Here is a 15,274-nt window from a genome sequence, read left to right as displayed (position 1 = left end):
AAAACTCCCAAATAGCATTAACTATAAGCCCAAGAAATTTTACTTCCAATAACAAATCCCATTAACCAAAGTTTCAGATAAATCCTAAACAGATATTTACCATAACCTTGTATTTATAACAGTAAGAATGTCTCATTTCTGGACGCTGGATGATCCTCTCTGGGGGAGACTGCACAGACTGCACAATTACATTAAACAAACATTTAACACATGTAACCAGAATATAACCACATATAACCAAAAAGGTGTTCAGAATCAGATCAGACCAGATGTGTCTTAGAAAACACCCAAACCAGAGGGGATCATCCAGCATCCTGAAATGATAGATACCCTTCTCAGAATTTAATGCCTGTCAGCATTTTATTATTCTGAGAATCCAGATGCTAGCACAGACAGACAGAACAGGCAAACAGATCACATTATGTCCTAAGACATTCAGACTTAGTCTCCCATGGCCGAATGTGAACGTGTCCACCATCGGGTGTGGCTGCAACTGAAAAGTGCTCTCTTCCCTGGAGACTGGAAACAAATCCAGAGGGCCAGCCTCTCCAGGCTAAGAACCTAGATCTCCAGCTGCCTCAAGGTGGAGACCCGAAGATCTCTAACCTCTAAGCTTGCTTTCATTTTCTAATATCTCGGTGGGAAGCCTCCAAAATGTAATGCTAGAGAAACTGAGGTAAGATAGAGATTAGAGAGTTTTTACTAATTTATTTGAAAGGGAGAGATTTACTGGGACCAATTGGATCCATGGTTTGGTCCCAGGGCTGAATGAGACTATTGTCTCCAAGAATCAAGCAGCCATTGTGAGTTTTCAATGATATATATATCCACACACATGGCTCAGATACAGGGGTAGTCGAGGCAGGGGCAGAGTCAGGGTGCTGAGAGCAGGAACAAAACTATGGATCTAGTTGTGATAGGGTGGGAGGAGGCACGGGGGACATCTGATAAATTGGAATGGAGAGAGGAACCTAACATTCTGATAATGTTGAAGATAGGTCTTTCTCTTTATCTGGATCATCATGATTGGGAGGGAGGGGTGGTGTTGAAAGCTTGATCAGAACAATTAGACAAGGCAGCAGAACAATTCAGGGAAACTGAGGCATGACAATTTAGGGAAACTGAGTCAGGCTAATAAAAGAGAACTGTGGCACAATATTGCCTGCTCAAAATAAGAAAAAAAAACTAACCCTTTCCCCATTCCTCCTTCTTAGTTACCCCCATCACCCACCCTTGCTCTCCATACTGTTTTTTTTTTCATCTTTTTTTTTAATTTAATTTTATTTTATAATAACTTTATATTGACAGAATCCATGCCAGGGTAATTTTTTTTTTTTTTACAACATTATCCCTTGCACTCGCTTCTGTTCTGATTTTTCCCCTTCCTCCCTCACCCCCTCCCCTAGATGGCAAGCAGTCCTATATATAATGTTAGATATGTTGCAGTATATCCTAGATACAATATATGTTTGCAGAACCGAACAGTTCTCTTGTTGCACAGGGAGAATTGGATTCAGAAGGTAAAAATAACCCAGGAAGAAAAACAAAAATGCAAATAGTTCACATTCGTTTCCCAGTGTTCTTTCTTTGGGTGTAGCTGCTTCTGTCCATCATTTATCAATTGAAACTCAGTTAGGTCTCTTTGTCAAAGAAATCCACTTCCATCAAAATATGTCCTCATACAATATCATTGTCGAAGTGTATAATGATCTCCTGGTTCTGCTCATCTCACTTAGCATCAGTCCATGTAGGTCTCTTCAAGCCTCTCTGTATTCATCCTGCTGGTCATTTCTTACAGAACAATAATATTCCATAACATTTATATACCACAATTTATCCAGGCATTCTCCAAATGATGGGCATACATTCAATTTCCAGTTTCTAGCCACTACAAACAGGGCTGCCACAAACATTTTGGCACATACAGGTCCCTTTCCCTTCTTTAGTATTTCTTTGGGGTGTAAGCCCAGTAGTAACACTGCTGGATCAAAGGGTATGCACAGTTTGATAACTTTTGGGGCATAATTCCAGATTGCTCTCCAGAATGGTTGGGTTTGTTCACAACTCCACCAACAATGCATCAGTGCCCCAGTTTTCCTGTATCCCCTCCAACATTCATCATTATTTTTTCCTGTCATCTTAGCCAATCTGACAGGGGTGCAGTGGTATCTCAGAGTTGTCTTAATTTGCATTTCTCTGATAAATAGTGATTTGGAACACTGTTTCATATGAGTGGTAATATTTTCTTTTTTTTTCTTTTCTTTTTTTTTTTTTTTGCTGAGGCAATTGGGGTTAAGTGACTTGCCTAGGGTCACACAGCTAGACAGTGTCTGAGACCAGATTTGAACTCGGGTCCTCCTGACTTCAGGGCTGGTGCTCTATCCACTGAGCCACCTAGCTGCCCTGAGTGGTAATAGTTTCAATTTCATCCTCTGAAAATTGTCTGTTCATATCCTTTGACCATTTATCAATTGGAGAATGGCTTGATTTCTTATAAATTAGAGTCAATTCTCTATATGTTTTGGAAATTTTTCTTCCTGGCTTATTTTTACCTTCTGAATCCAATTCTCCCTATGCAACAAGAGAACTGTTCGGTTCTGCACACATATATTGTATCTAGGATATACTGCAACATATCTAACATTATATATAGGACTGCTTGCCATCTAGGGGAGGGGGTGAGGGAGGAAGGGGAAAAATCAGAACAGAAGCGAGTGCAAGGGATAATGTTGTAAAAAAAATTACCCTGGCATGGATTCTGTCAATATAAAGTTATTATAAAATAAAATTAAATTTAAAAAAAAGATGAAAAAAACAGTAGGGAGAGCAAGGGTAGGTGATGGGGGTAACTAAGAAGGAGGAATGGGGAAAGGGTTAGTTTTTTTTTTTCTTTTTTTGAGCAGGCAATGTTGTGCCACAGTTTTATCAAATAATGAATTCTTATCCCAAAAGTTAGGATCTTTGAGTTTGTCAAACACTAGATTGCTATAGTTGACTATTCTGTCTTGTGAACCTAACCTTTTCCACTGATCCACTAATCTATTTCTTAGCCAATACCAAATGGTTTTGGTGACTGCTGCTTTATAATATAGTTTTAGATCAGGTACAGCTAGGCCACCTTCATTTGATTTTTTTTTTTCATTAATTCCCTTGAGATTCTCAATCTTTTTATTCTTTCATATGAATTTTGTTGTTATTTCTTCTAGATCATTAAAATATTTTCTTGGAAGTCTGATTGGTATAGCACTAAATAAATAGATTAGTTTAGGGAGTATTGCCATCTTTATTATATTCGCTCAGCCTATCCAAGAGCACTTAATATTTTTCCAATTATTTAAGTCTGACTTTATTTGTGTAGAAACTTTTTTGTAATTTTGCTCATATAATTCCTGACTTTCCTTTGGTACATAGATTCTGAAATATTTTATGCTATCAACAGTTATTTTGAATGGAATTTCTCTTTGTATCTCTTGCTGTTGGGTTTTGTTGGAGATGTATAAAAATGCTGAGGATTTATGGGGATTTATTTTGTAGCCCGCTACTTTGCTAAAATTATGAATTATTTCTAATAGCTTTTTAGTAGAATCTCTGGGGTTCTCTAAGTATACCATCATGTTATCTGCAAAAAGTGATAGTTTGGTTTCCTCATTGCCTACTCTAATTCCTTTAATCTCTTTCTCGACTCTTATTGCTGAGGCTAGTGTTTCTAATAATAATGAATAATAATGGTGATAGTGGGCAATCTTGCTTCACTCCAGATCTTACTGGGAAAGGTTCCAGTTTTTCCCCATTGCATATGATGCTTACTGAAGCTCCTATATCCTTAAATATATGCTCCTGACTATTTTAAGGAAAAGTCCATTTATTCCTATGCTCTCAAATGTTTTTATTAGGAATGGATGTTGGATTTTATCAAATGCTTTTTCTGCATCTATTGAGATGATCATATGGTTTTTGTTTGTTTGGTTGTTGATATAGTCAATTAGGCTAATAGTTTTTATAATATTGAACCAGCCCTGCATTCCTGATATAAATCCTACTTGGTCATAGTGTATTATCCTGGGGATGATTTTCTGTAATCTTTTTGCCAATATTTTATTTAAGATTTTAGAATCAATATTCATTAAAGAGAATGGTCTATAATTTTCTTTCTCTGTTTTCAACCTACCTGGTTTAGGTATCAGCACCATGTCTGTGTCATAAAATAAGTTTGGTAGGACTCCTTCAATCCCTATTTTTTTCAAATAGTTTATTTAGCATTGGAGTTAATTGTTCTTTAAATGTTTGGTAGAATTCAGATGTAAATCCATCTGGTCCTGGGGATTTTTTCTTAGGGAGTTGATTGATAGTTTGTTCTATTTCTTTTTCTGAGATGGGACTGTTTAGGATATTTACTTCTTCCTCTGTTAGTTTGGTCAAGCTATATTTTTGGAGGTATTCTTCTATTTCATTTAAGTTGTCGAATTTATTGGCATAAAGTTGGGCAAAGTAACTCCTAATTATTACTCTAATTTCCTCTTCATTAGTGGCAAGTTCTCCCTTTTCATTTTTAAGACTAACAATTTGATTTTCCTCTTTCCTTTTTTAAATCAGATTTACTAAGGGTTTGTCTATTTTGTTGGATTTTTCATAGAAACAACTCTTAGTTTTATTAATTAATTCAATACTTTTTTTTTTACTTTCAATTTTATTGATCTCTCCTTTTATTTTTAGAATTTCAAGTTTAGTGTTTGACTGGGGGTTTTTAATTTGTTCCTTTTCTAGCATTTTTAGTTGCAAGCCCAATTCATTGACCTTCTATTTCTCTATTTTATACAAATAGGCCTCTAGAGATATGAAATTTCCCCTTATTACCGCTTTGGCTGCATCCCATACATTTTGGTATGATGTCTCATTATTATCGTTTTCTTGGGTGAAGCTGTTAATTATGTCTATGATTTGCTGTTTCACCCAATCATTCTTTAGTATGAGATTATTGCTTCCCTTTTCACTTTTCCCTTCTCACTTTTCAATGAGGTGGGAGAAGTTTCACCATAAATTGAATATGTCTAAAATTCTTCTCTTAATGCCAATTCTGAAGGCAGTAAGCTACCGACTATATTCATCCCCCTCCATTCTTTCTCTCAGATATAATAGGTTTCCTTTGCCTCTTCATGAGATGTAGCACCCCCACTTTACCCATTTTCTGGACAACAAATTTTCCACATCTAGTTTCTAGAAAAGATATACATTTATTCTTTATACATCTTTATAGCAAAAATATAGTTCCCAAGATTTCTTTTCACCTTTTTTGAGTTCTATATTTGTAGATCAAACTTTTTGTTAAGTTCTGTTTTTTTTTCATCAAAAATAGGTGAAATTCGCTTATTTTGTTGAATGACTATCTTCTTCCCTGTAAAAAGACGCTCATTCTGGCTGGGTAAGTTATTTTTGGTTACAGACCGAGTTCCTTAGCCTTTCGGAATATCATATTCCAGATCCTTTGATCTTTTAATGTGGATGCTGGTAGGTTTTGTGTAACCCTTATTGTGGCTTCTCTATATTTGAATTGGGTTTTTCTAGCCGCTTGCAGTATTTTTCCCTTCGTCTGAGGGTTCTGGCATTTGGCCACTATATTCCTTGGTGTTTTGATTTTAGGATCCCTTTCAGTAGGGGATCGATGAATTCTTTCAATGTCTATTTTACCCTCTGTTTCTATGACTTCTGGGCAGTTCTCTTTGATAATTTCCTGGAAAATAGTGTCCAGGCTCTTTTGTTCATCATGCTTTTCTGGGAGTCCAGTGATTCTCAGGTTGTCTCTCCTGGATCTGTTTTCCAGGTCTGTTGTCTTCCCCAGAAGGTATTTCACATTCTTTTCCATTGTTTGATTTTTTTGGTTTTGCTTGACTGATTCTTCTTGTCTCCTCGAGTCATTCAATTCCACTTGTTCAATTCTGATTTTCAATGAAGTATTTTCTTCACTCACTTTTTAAAAATCTTTTTCTAATTGTCCAATTGAGTTCTTTTGTTCTATGGAATTTTTTTTCCATTTCGCCAATTTTGTTTTTTAGAGAGCTATTTTCTGTTTCCAGTTAAACCAATCCTATTTTTCAAGTATTTTATTTCTTTATCCAGTCTCTCTTTAATTGAGTGGGATGACTTCTCCAGGTTCTTTTGCCAAGTCTCCCTCTCCTTTTCCCATTTTTCTTCTAGCTCCCTTGAGAGAGCCTTTTTAATTTCTTTTATGAGTGTCTTCTGTGCTGAGGAACAGATGATCTCCTCCTTTGGGGATTCACCTGGAGACGGTCTGGTTTTAGTCTCCTCAGGGTTTATAGTCTGCTCTCTATCTGTATAGAAGCTGTCGGGGGTTAAAGTCCTCTTCAATTTTTTGCTCATTTTGTCAGAGAAGAATCAAAGACAAATAGCAAAAAGGAAAAAAGGAAAAAACCCTAAATGGAATCTGCTTTTTTGGGGGAGGGGCTGGGTGGTGTTACCGAGCTTCCTCTACAGACTGCAGGGCAGGGCAGCAGCGAGGCCCTAACAGGACAGTGATGGCTGTGCTGCGCCTGCGCTCTGAGACTCTGAGAGCGTGCTGAGACACTGGGGGGGAAGGGGTGGCCAGGTCCTGAGAAACTCCCAGCTGTTTGGGGTTGTATTCTTCACCCCCAGTGTTTTTAGCTTCTCTGCTGGGCTGCTGGCTTGCTGCCGGAGCAAAGTATCCAATCCTGTAGCAAAGCTCTCCCTGCAGAGACGGCTGCGATCACTCCCCACCCCCTCTCCAGTCTGCTCAGCTGTGAGCTGCCTCCCATGGTCTCGCTGCCCCTTCCTGCCCTCAGCCTGATCTTAACCCGTTCCCGCCCTTGAGCAAAAACAGACCTTTCTTGGGGAATCTCAACAATGTCTTCTCTTGGTAACTATTTGTGGGTTTTTTTTCAGTCAAGCATTAATTCAGAGGCTTGTAATGGAATGATTCTGAGAGAAAAATGCAGAGCTTATAAAGCTGTGTGCCTCCTCTCTGCCATCTTGGCCGGAAGAACCGCTCTCCATACTGTTTTAGCAGGTCAGACACCACAGGGGGCAGAGGAGGTGGAGCACTGTCTTGCATTAGCAGCAGGTAAGCTCCTGGAACCTTCCATGAGGCAATAATACAGAGAGACTGCTTCCCCTTACATTAGACAAAATAACTCTTAATTATTTCCCTAATTTCCTCCTCATTGGTGGAAAGTTATCCCTTTTCATTTTTGAGACTAATGATTTGATTTTCTCCTTTCCTTTTAATAATCAAATTAAATAAAAGCTGATCTATTTTTTCCCATAAAACCAATTCTTAGTGTTGTTTATGAATTCATTAGTTTTCTTACTTGCCTGGGGAGGGGGAGGGTGGGGAGGTGGGGGGGAATATTTCCCCATTCCTCCATTTAATTACCACACTCTGCCTCCCATACTGTTTCATCGGAGCACATACTACCAGGGGCAGAGGAGGCACAAAACAGCCTTACTTTAGCAGCAGGTAAGCTCTTAGAACCTTCCATGTGACAACAATGGGGAGGAGCCACAAACCCTTAGATGATGAGATTTATTGACCTATAGTTAGGCAAAATAACTCCTAATTATTATTCTAATGTCCTATTCATTGGTGGAAAGTTTTCCCTTTTCATTTCTGAAACTTACAATATCATTTTCTACTTTCCTTTTTCTAATAAAAATAAATAAAGATAAAGGTAATTTTTTCCCTAATACATACTTTTAGTTTTGTTTATGAATAAATTAGATTTCTGTCCTGCTAAAAAATACTAACCCTTTCCCCATTACTCTTAGTTACCACACCCCGTCCCCCATACTGTTTTAATGGGCAGAGACTACAAGGGGCAGAGGAGGCAGCACTACCTTATGTTAGCAACATGGAAGCTCCTGGAACCTTCCATGAGACAACAATGGTAGCTCCCACTTCCCAATAGATTATCAGATTTATTGACATATAATTAGGCAAAATAGCTCCTAATTATTCTTCCAATTTCCTCCTAATTGGTAGAAAGTTCACCCTTTTCATTTATGAGATCATCAATTTTATTTCCTTCTTTTCCTTTTCTAACCAAATTAAGTAAAAACTGATCTATTTTTTCCATAAAACCAACTCTAAGTTTTATTAATTCATTAATTTTTTTTATATTTGCCTGTTTAAAAAATAACTCTTTTCCCATTCCTCCTCATTAGTTATCACCTTCCCTCCCCCCCTCCCCACCATACTGCTTTACTGGGACAGACACCACAGTGGGTAGGCCAGAGCCTTGCTTTACCTTAGGAGCAAGGAAGCTCCTGGAAACTTGCGTGAGAAAAAAATGGGAAGGGTCCACTTTCCCTTAGATTATTGGATTCATTGACATATAGTTAGGGAAATAACTCCTAATTATTGCTGTAATGACTTTTTAATTAGTGGAAAGTTCTCTCACTTAATTTCTGAGATTAACAATTTTATTTTCTTCTTTCCTTTTTCTAAGCAAATTAAATAAAAGCTGATCTATTTTCCCCTAAAATCAACTCTTAATTTGTTTATTAATTCATTAAATTTTTATATTTGCTTGGTAAAAAACAACAACAACAACAACAAACTAATCCTTTCCCCATTCCTCCTCCTTAGTTACCACACACCGTCCCCCATACTGTTTTATTGTGGCAGACATTACAGGGGGCAGAGGAGGCAGCACTACCTTATGTTAGTAGCATGGAAGCTCCTGGAACCTTCCATGAGACAACAATGGTAGCTCCCACTTCCCAATAGATTATCAGATTTATTGACATATAATTAGGCAAAATAACTCCTAATTATTGCTCTATTGACTTTTTCATTGGTGGAAAGTTCTCCCAAATCATTTCTGAGATTAAAAATTTTATTTTCTTCTTTCCTTTTTATAAGCAAATTAAATAAAAGCTGATCTATTTCCCCCTAAAATCAACTCTTAATTTGCTTTATTAATTCATTAAGTTTTTATATTTGCTTGGTAAAAAAAAAAAAACAAAAAAAAACAAAAAAACCCCAAAAAGCTAACCATTTCCTTATTACTCCTCCTTATTTACCACACCCAGCCCTGAATACTGTTTTACTGGGGCAGACACTACAAGGGGCAGAAGAGGCAGCACTACCTTAAGTTAGCAGCATGGAAGCTCCTGGAACCTTCCATGGGACAACAATTGTGGGTCCCACTTTCCAATAGATTATCAGATTTAATGACATATAATTAGGCAAAATAACTCCTAATTATTGTTCCAATTTCCTTTTAATTGGCAGAAAGTTGTCCCATTTCATTTCTGAGATTAACAAATTTTTTCTTCTTTCCTTTTTCTAACCAAATCAAAAGCTGTTCTAGTTTGTTTTCTTTTTCTTAAACTAACTCTTACTTTTGTTTATTAATTCATTTGTTTTCCTATTTGCCTGCTAAAAAAATAATAACCCTTTCCCCATTCCTCCTCATTAGTTACCACACCCCTTCCCCCACACTGTTTTAGTGGGACAGACACCCCAGGGAGCAGAAGAGGTGGAACACTGTCTTACTTTACTAACTTGGAAGCTCCTGGAATGTTCCATAAGACAACAATGAGGAGGGTCCATTTCCCCTTCGATTATGAGATGTATTGACATATAGTTAGGTATATTTATTGTTCTAATGTCTTTCTCATTGTTGGAAAGTTCTTCATTTTTATTTTTGAGGTCAAAAATTTTATTTCATTCTTTCCTTTTTCTAGTCAAATTAAATAAATGCTGATCTATTTTGTTTTTTCCCCCAAAACTAACTCTTAGTATAGTCTATGAATTCATTAGTTTTCTTATTTGACTGAAAAAAAATAATACTTTCTCTATTCCTTCTTCTTAGTTACTACACTCTGCCCTTCTATACTGTTTTAGTGGACCAGATTCCACAGGGGGCAGAGAAGGTCCTGGAACCTTCCATGAGACAACAATGGGAGGGCCCAAATCCCAGTAGAATATCAGAGTTATTGACATATAGTTAGGGAAAATAACTCCTAATTATTGTTCTAATATCCTCTTCCATTGTGGAATATTCTCCCATTTAATTGCTGAGATTAACAATTTTATTTTCTTTTTTCCTTTTTCTAAGGAAATCAAATACAATCTGATCTAATTTGTTTTCTTTTTCCAAAAACAAAGTCTTACTTTTATTAATTCATTAGTTTTCATATTTGCCTGCTTAAAAAATCTAACCCTTTCCCCATTCCTCCTCATCAGTTACTACCTCCCTCTTTTTGTTTTAGTGGGGCAGACACCACAGGGGGCAGAGAAGGTGGAGCACTAACATTAGCAGCATGGAAGCTCTTGGAATGTTCTAAAAGACAAAAATGGGTAGAGGCCACTTCCCCTTGGATTATCAGATTTATTGATATAGTTAGGAAAAATAAGTACTAATTAATGCTCTAATGATTTTTTTATTGGTGGAAAGTTCTCCCGTCTCATTTCTAAGATTAACAATTTTATTTTCTTCTTTCCTTTTTCTAAACAAATTAAATAGAAGCTGATCTTTTTCCCTCCCTAAAACTCTTAATTTGATTTATTAATTCATTAATGTTTTAATATTTGCCTGCTAAAAAACTATCCTTTTCACCATTCCTTCTCATTAATTACTACACTCCGCCCCTCCTCCCATACTTGTTTAGTGGATCAGACACCCTAGGGGACAGAAGAGGTGGAGCACTGTCTTAGATTAGCATCATGGAAGCTCCTGGAGTATTCCATAAGAGAACAATGGGGAGGGTCCACTTTTCCTTAGATTATTAGATTTATTGGTGTATAATTAGGCAAACTAACTCCTAATTATTGCTGTAACAGTCTCTTCATTGGTGGAATGTTCTCCCTTTTCATTTCTGAGATTAACAATTTTATTTCCTTCTTTTCCTTTTCTAACCAAATTAAAGAAAAGCTGATCTATATTTTTCCCTAAAACCAATTTTTAGTTTTATAAATTAACTTTTTTATATTTGCCTACTAAAAAAAACCCAAAAAACAAAAAAAACTAATCTTTTCCCCATTTCTCCTCATTAGTTATCGTCACCCCAGCCCCCATACTGTTTTACTGGGGCAGACACCACAGTGGGTAGAAGTAGGCCAGAGCACTGCTTTACCTTAGCAATAAGGAAGTTCCTGGCATCTTCCATGAGATGAAAATGGGGAGGCCTACTTTTCCTTAGATTATGAGATTTATTGACATATAGTTAGGCAAAATAACTCATTATTATTGCTCTATTGTCTTATTCATTGGTGGAAAGTTCTCCCTTTTCTTTTTTGAGCCTAACAATTTGATTTTCTTTTTTCCTTTTTTTAAATCAAATTAAATAAAGGCTTATCTCTTTTGTTGTTATTTTTATTTCCTAATTCTAACTCTTAGTTTTGTTTATTGTCATTAATTTTCTTATTTTCCTGCTAAAATAAAAACTGATCCTTTCCCCATTCCTCCTCCTTAGTTACCACATCCTGCCCTGAATATTGTTTTAATGGGGCAGAAACCACAGGGAGCAGAGGAGGCAGCACCACCTTATCTTAGCAGCAAGGTGGCTCCTGGAACTTTCCATAAGACAACAATGTTAGTTCCCACTTGCCAATAGATTATCACATTTATTGACATATAGTTAGATAAAATAACTCCTACTGATTGTTCCAATGTCCTCTTAAATGGTGGAAAGTTGTCCCATTTCTTTTCTGAAATTAACAATTTTATTTTCTTTCCTTTTTCTAACTAAATTAAAGAAAAGCTGTTCCATTTTGTTATCTTTTTTCCTAAAACCAACTCTTAGTTTTAAAATGTTTAGTTTTGTATATGCCTGCTTAAAAAAAAATAACCCTTTGCCCATTTCTCATCATTAGTTACCACCCCGCCCCCATATTGTTTTAGTGGGGCAGACACCACAGCGGGCAGCGGAGGCAGCACTAACGTTAGCAGCATGGAATGTCTTGGAATGTTTCATAAGACAACAATGGGAAGGGTCCACTTTCCCTTAGATTATCGGATTCATTGACATATAGTTAGGGAAATAACTCCTAATTATTGCTTTAATGACTTTTTCATTGGTGGGAAGTTCTCCCTTTTCATTTCTGAGTTTAATAATTTTATTTTTTTCTTTCCTTTTTCTAATCAAATTACATAAAAGCTGATCTCTTTTCCCCCTTAAAACCAACTCTTAGTTTTCTTTATTAATTCATTAATTTTTTTATATTTGCCTGCTAATAAAAACCTTTTGCCAATTACTTCTCATTAGTTACCATACTGGCCCGCCACCCCCCACCCCCCTCCCCCGCCACACACACACACACACACACTGTGTAAGTTGAACAGACACCATAGGGGGACAGAAGAGGCGGAGCGCTGTCTTACATTAGCAGCATGGAAGCTCCTGGAATGTTCCATAAGACAACAATGGGGAGGGGCCACTTCCCCTCAGATTATGAGATGTATTGACATATAGTTAGGTAAAATAACTCCTACTTATTGCTCTAATGTTGTATTCATTGGTGGAAATTTCTCTTTTTTTTGTGACTAACAATTTGATTTTCTTTTTTCCTTTTTAAAAATTAAATTAAATAAAGGCTTATCTATTTTGTTGTTATTTCCCCCCTAATACTTACTCTTAGTTTTGTTTATTAATTTATTAATTTTCTTATTTGCCTGTTTAAAAAAAAACCAAAATTAATCTTTTCTCCATTTGTCCTCCTTAGTTAACACACCCCGCTCCTCCCCCTTTATGTTGTTTTACTGGGGCAGAGGAGGTGGAGAACTGTCTTACGTTAGCTAAGGTAGTGGAACCTTCCATGAGGTAACAATAGGGTGGGGCCACTTCCTGCGCCTCTACCAGTTGTCTGGACTTGGACCTACATACTGGTAGCTCGCAGATTTCCTCTGACTCCGGTGGTCTTGGAGGGTTACAGATCGTTCGGTAACCCTTTTGGGCAACTCCCTCCCCTAAGACCTCCTCCTCCCCTTCCCTCTCTTCTACTTCCTCTGTCTGTCTCCCCATTTTTGTTTATATTAATCTTCCTTTTCCACTTATGCCCAGTCTTTCCTCACTAGCTCTCCCCTTTATCTTTATTTTTTCTCCAGGTTTAGCTTTTCTCTTTGTGCCCCACCTCCCATCCACTTTCCTTCCCAATGTTTCTCTCCATCCTCCTCCTCCTATACTTCCTTCCCCTCCCATCTGCCTTCTTCTGAGCTTTCTCCATTATCACCATATTTTTTCTGTGGTGTTACCCCCTGCCAGTGCTTCTTTCCTCAATCACATTATCCTTATTTTTATTCTTTTTCAACCTTTCCCTCCAGGTGTCCTTCGTGATACTGTTGCCACGGCAGCCACTTCTGTTTCTTAGCCATTGTTCATCGAACATCTGGGCGCACCTGCCGTCTCAACATGTCTGAAGTAGCTAGGCAGCTGAAAGAGCTCGTATGGGGGTCAAAGACCAACCCAGGTCTCTCAGATCCCATTTTTGGTCGCTGGACACAGGGCTTCGTATTCAGTGAGGCAGAAGGCTCAGCCCTGGAGCAGTTTGAGGGGGGCCCCTGTGCTGTCATCGCTCCTGTTCAGGCATTTCTTTTGAAGAAACTGCTGTTCGCCTCAGAGAAGACGTCCTGGAGAGACTGTCGAGAGGATGAGCGGAAGGATTTGCTGTGCCATACCTTGTGTGACATCTTACAAGCAGCTTGCTTTAACACCTCGGGCCCCTACTGCTTGGCTGCGTGCAAGCTTAGAGGGAAGGAGACCGTTGGCTTATCAGATAGGCCAACTGCTGGGGGTGAGTGTAGTTGCCAGAGGGGTCACTCCTCTTCAGCCGTGGCTACCCAAGAGCATCTGAGCTTTGAGCGATTCCATTCATTAATTCGTAGAATGTCATTCAAAAGTTTCCCTGAACTTAAAGATGCCATCTGTGAGCAATACTCTATGTGGGCCAATAAATTTGGGGTGTTACTTTTTCTTTATTCCGTGATACTAACCAAGGGTATTGAAAACATAAAAAATGAAATAGAGGATTCAGCAGAACCCTTGATTGATCCTGTCTATGGTTATGGTAGCCAAAGTCTAATTAACCTCCTCCTAACTGGGCATGCAGTTTCTAATGTATGGGATGGAGATAAAGAGTGTTCTGGAATGAAGCTTCTAGGCATACATAAGCAGTCTACAGTAGGCTTCTTAACCCTTATGGAGTCACTCAGTTATTGTAAGGTTGGCTCCTATTTGAAATCGCCTAAGTTTCCCATTTGGATTGTTGGTAGTGAAACTCACCTTACTGTTTTATTTGCTAAGGATATGGCCCTGGTGCCTCCTGAGACACCTTCTGAGCAAGCCAGGAGGATTTTTCAGACATATGATCCTGAAGATAATGGATTTATACCAGATACTCTATTAAAGCATGTGATGAAAGCATTGGATCTAGTTTCAGATCCTGAATGTGTTAGAGTCATGAAAAACAAATTAGACCCAGAGGGACTAGGAATTATATTACTAGGTCCCTTCCTCCAAGAATTTTTCCCAGAGCAGAATTCAAATGTGCCAGAGTCCTTTACTGTATACCACTATAATGGACTAAAACAATCCAATTTTAATGAAAAGGTCATGTATGTGGAAGGCACAGCTGTTGTAATGGGTTTTGGAGACCCTTTGCTGCAGACAGATGACACACCAGTTAAACGCTGTCTGCAAACAAAATGGCCATCCATAGAATTGCTTTGGACAACTGATAGATCTCCTTCATTAAACTAATTTGCCCAAATGTTTATAAAGAAAACATTGTATGCTACTATTTAGGAGATATTTTAAAAAATGGAAATGGAATGTAAAAGAATGTATGTTGACTAAAACAAATTACTGGTATAAATAAAATTATATGAAATCCATTGCTCGTATTTATGATGTATTTAAACTTTATTTTAGAATTTATTCTGTGCAAGTATGTCATTGTAAGAAGATGGGAGACTTTTAGGGTTAGGGTAAGAATTAAGGTAGGGTTGGGGGGGTTATAGTTAGGGTTAGAGTCGGGTTAGAGTCGGGTTAGGGTTAGAGTCGGGTTAGGGTTAGAGTCGGGAGGCGCGAATTTAGGGTTAGGGTTAGAGTCGGGAGGCATTTAGGGTTAGGGTTAGAGTCGGGAGTCGGGAGGCATTTAGGGTTAGGGTTAGAGTCGGGAGTCGGGAGTCAGGAATTTAGGGTTAGGGTTAGAGTCGGGAGGCATTTAGGGTTAGGGTTAGGGTTAGGGTTAGAGTCGGGAGGCAGCGCGAATTTAGGGTTAGGGTTAGGGTTAGAGTCG

The 15,274-nt window shown here is 37.9% G+C and overlaps 1 protein-coding gene across 2 annotated transcripts; it reads left to right on the top strand.

Moving 5' to 3' along the window:
• Window positions 1–6,482: 6,482 nt before the first annotated feature.
• On the top strand, window positions 6,483–14,867 carry LOC127542882 (ubiquitin carboxyl-terminal hydrolase MINDY-3-like). Of its 2 annotated transcripts, none has more exons than XM_051968774.1 (2): window positions 6,483–7,093; window positions 13,299–14,867. In XM_051968774.1, the coding sequence occupies exon 2, from the start codon at window positions 13,387–13,389 to the stop codon at window positions 14,731–14,733; it is 1,347 nt and encodes a 448-aa protein (XP_051824734.1). In that variant the 5' UTR covers window positions 6,483–7,093; window positions 13,299–13,386; the 3' UTR covers window positions 14,734–14,867. The 2 variants fall into 2 exon arrangements, with proteins under 2 accessions (XP_051824734.1, XP_051824735.1); XM_051968775.1 differs by lacking the exon at window positions 6,483–7,093 and adding an exon at window positions 11,289–12,918.
• Window positions 14,868–15,274: the final 407 nt, after the last annotated feature.

Source organism: Antechinus flavipes, chromosome X (assembly GCF_016432865.1).
Source record: "Antechinus flavipes isolate AdamAnt ecotype Samford, QLD, Australia chromosome X, AdamAnt_v2, whole genome shotgun sequence".
Classification (NCBI taxonomy): domain Eukaryota; kingdom Metazoa; phylum Chordata; class Mammalia; order Dasyuromorphia; family Dasyuridae; genus Antechinus; species Antechinus flavipes.
Note: the sequence above shows the minus strand (reverse complement) of the source record. Positions and strands in the feature narration are given on the sequence as shown.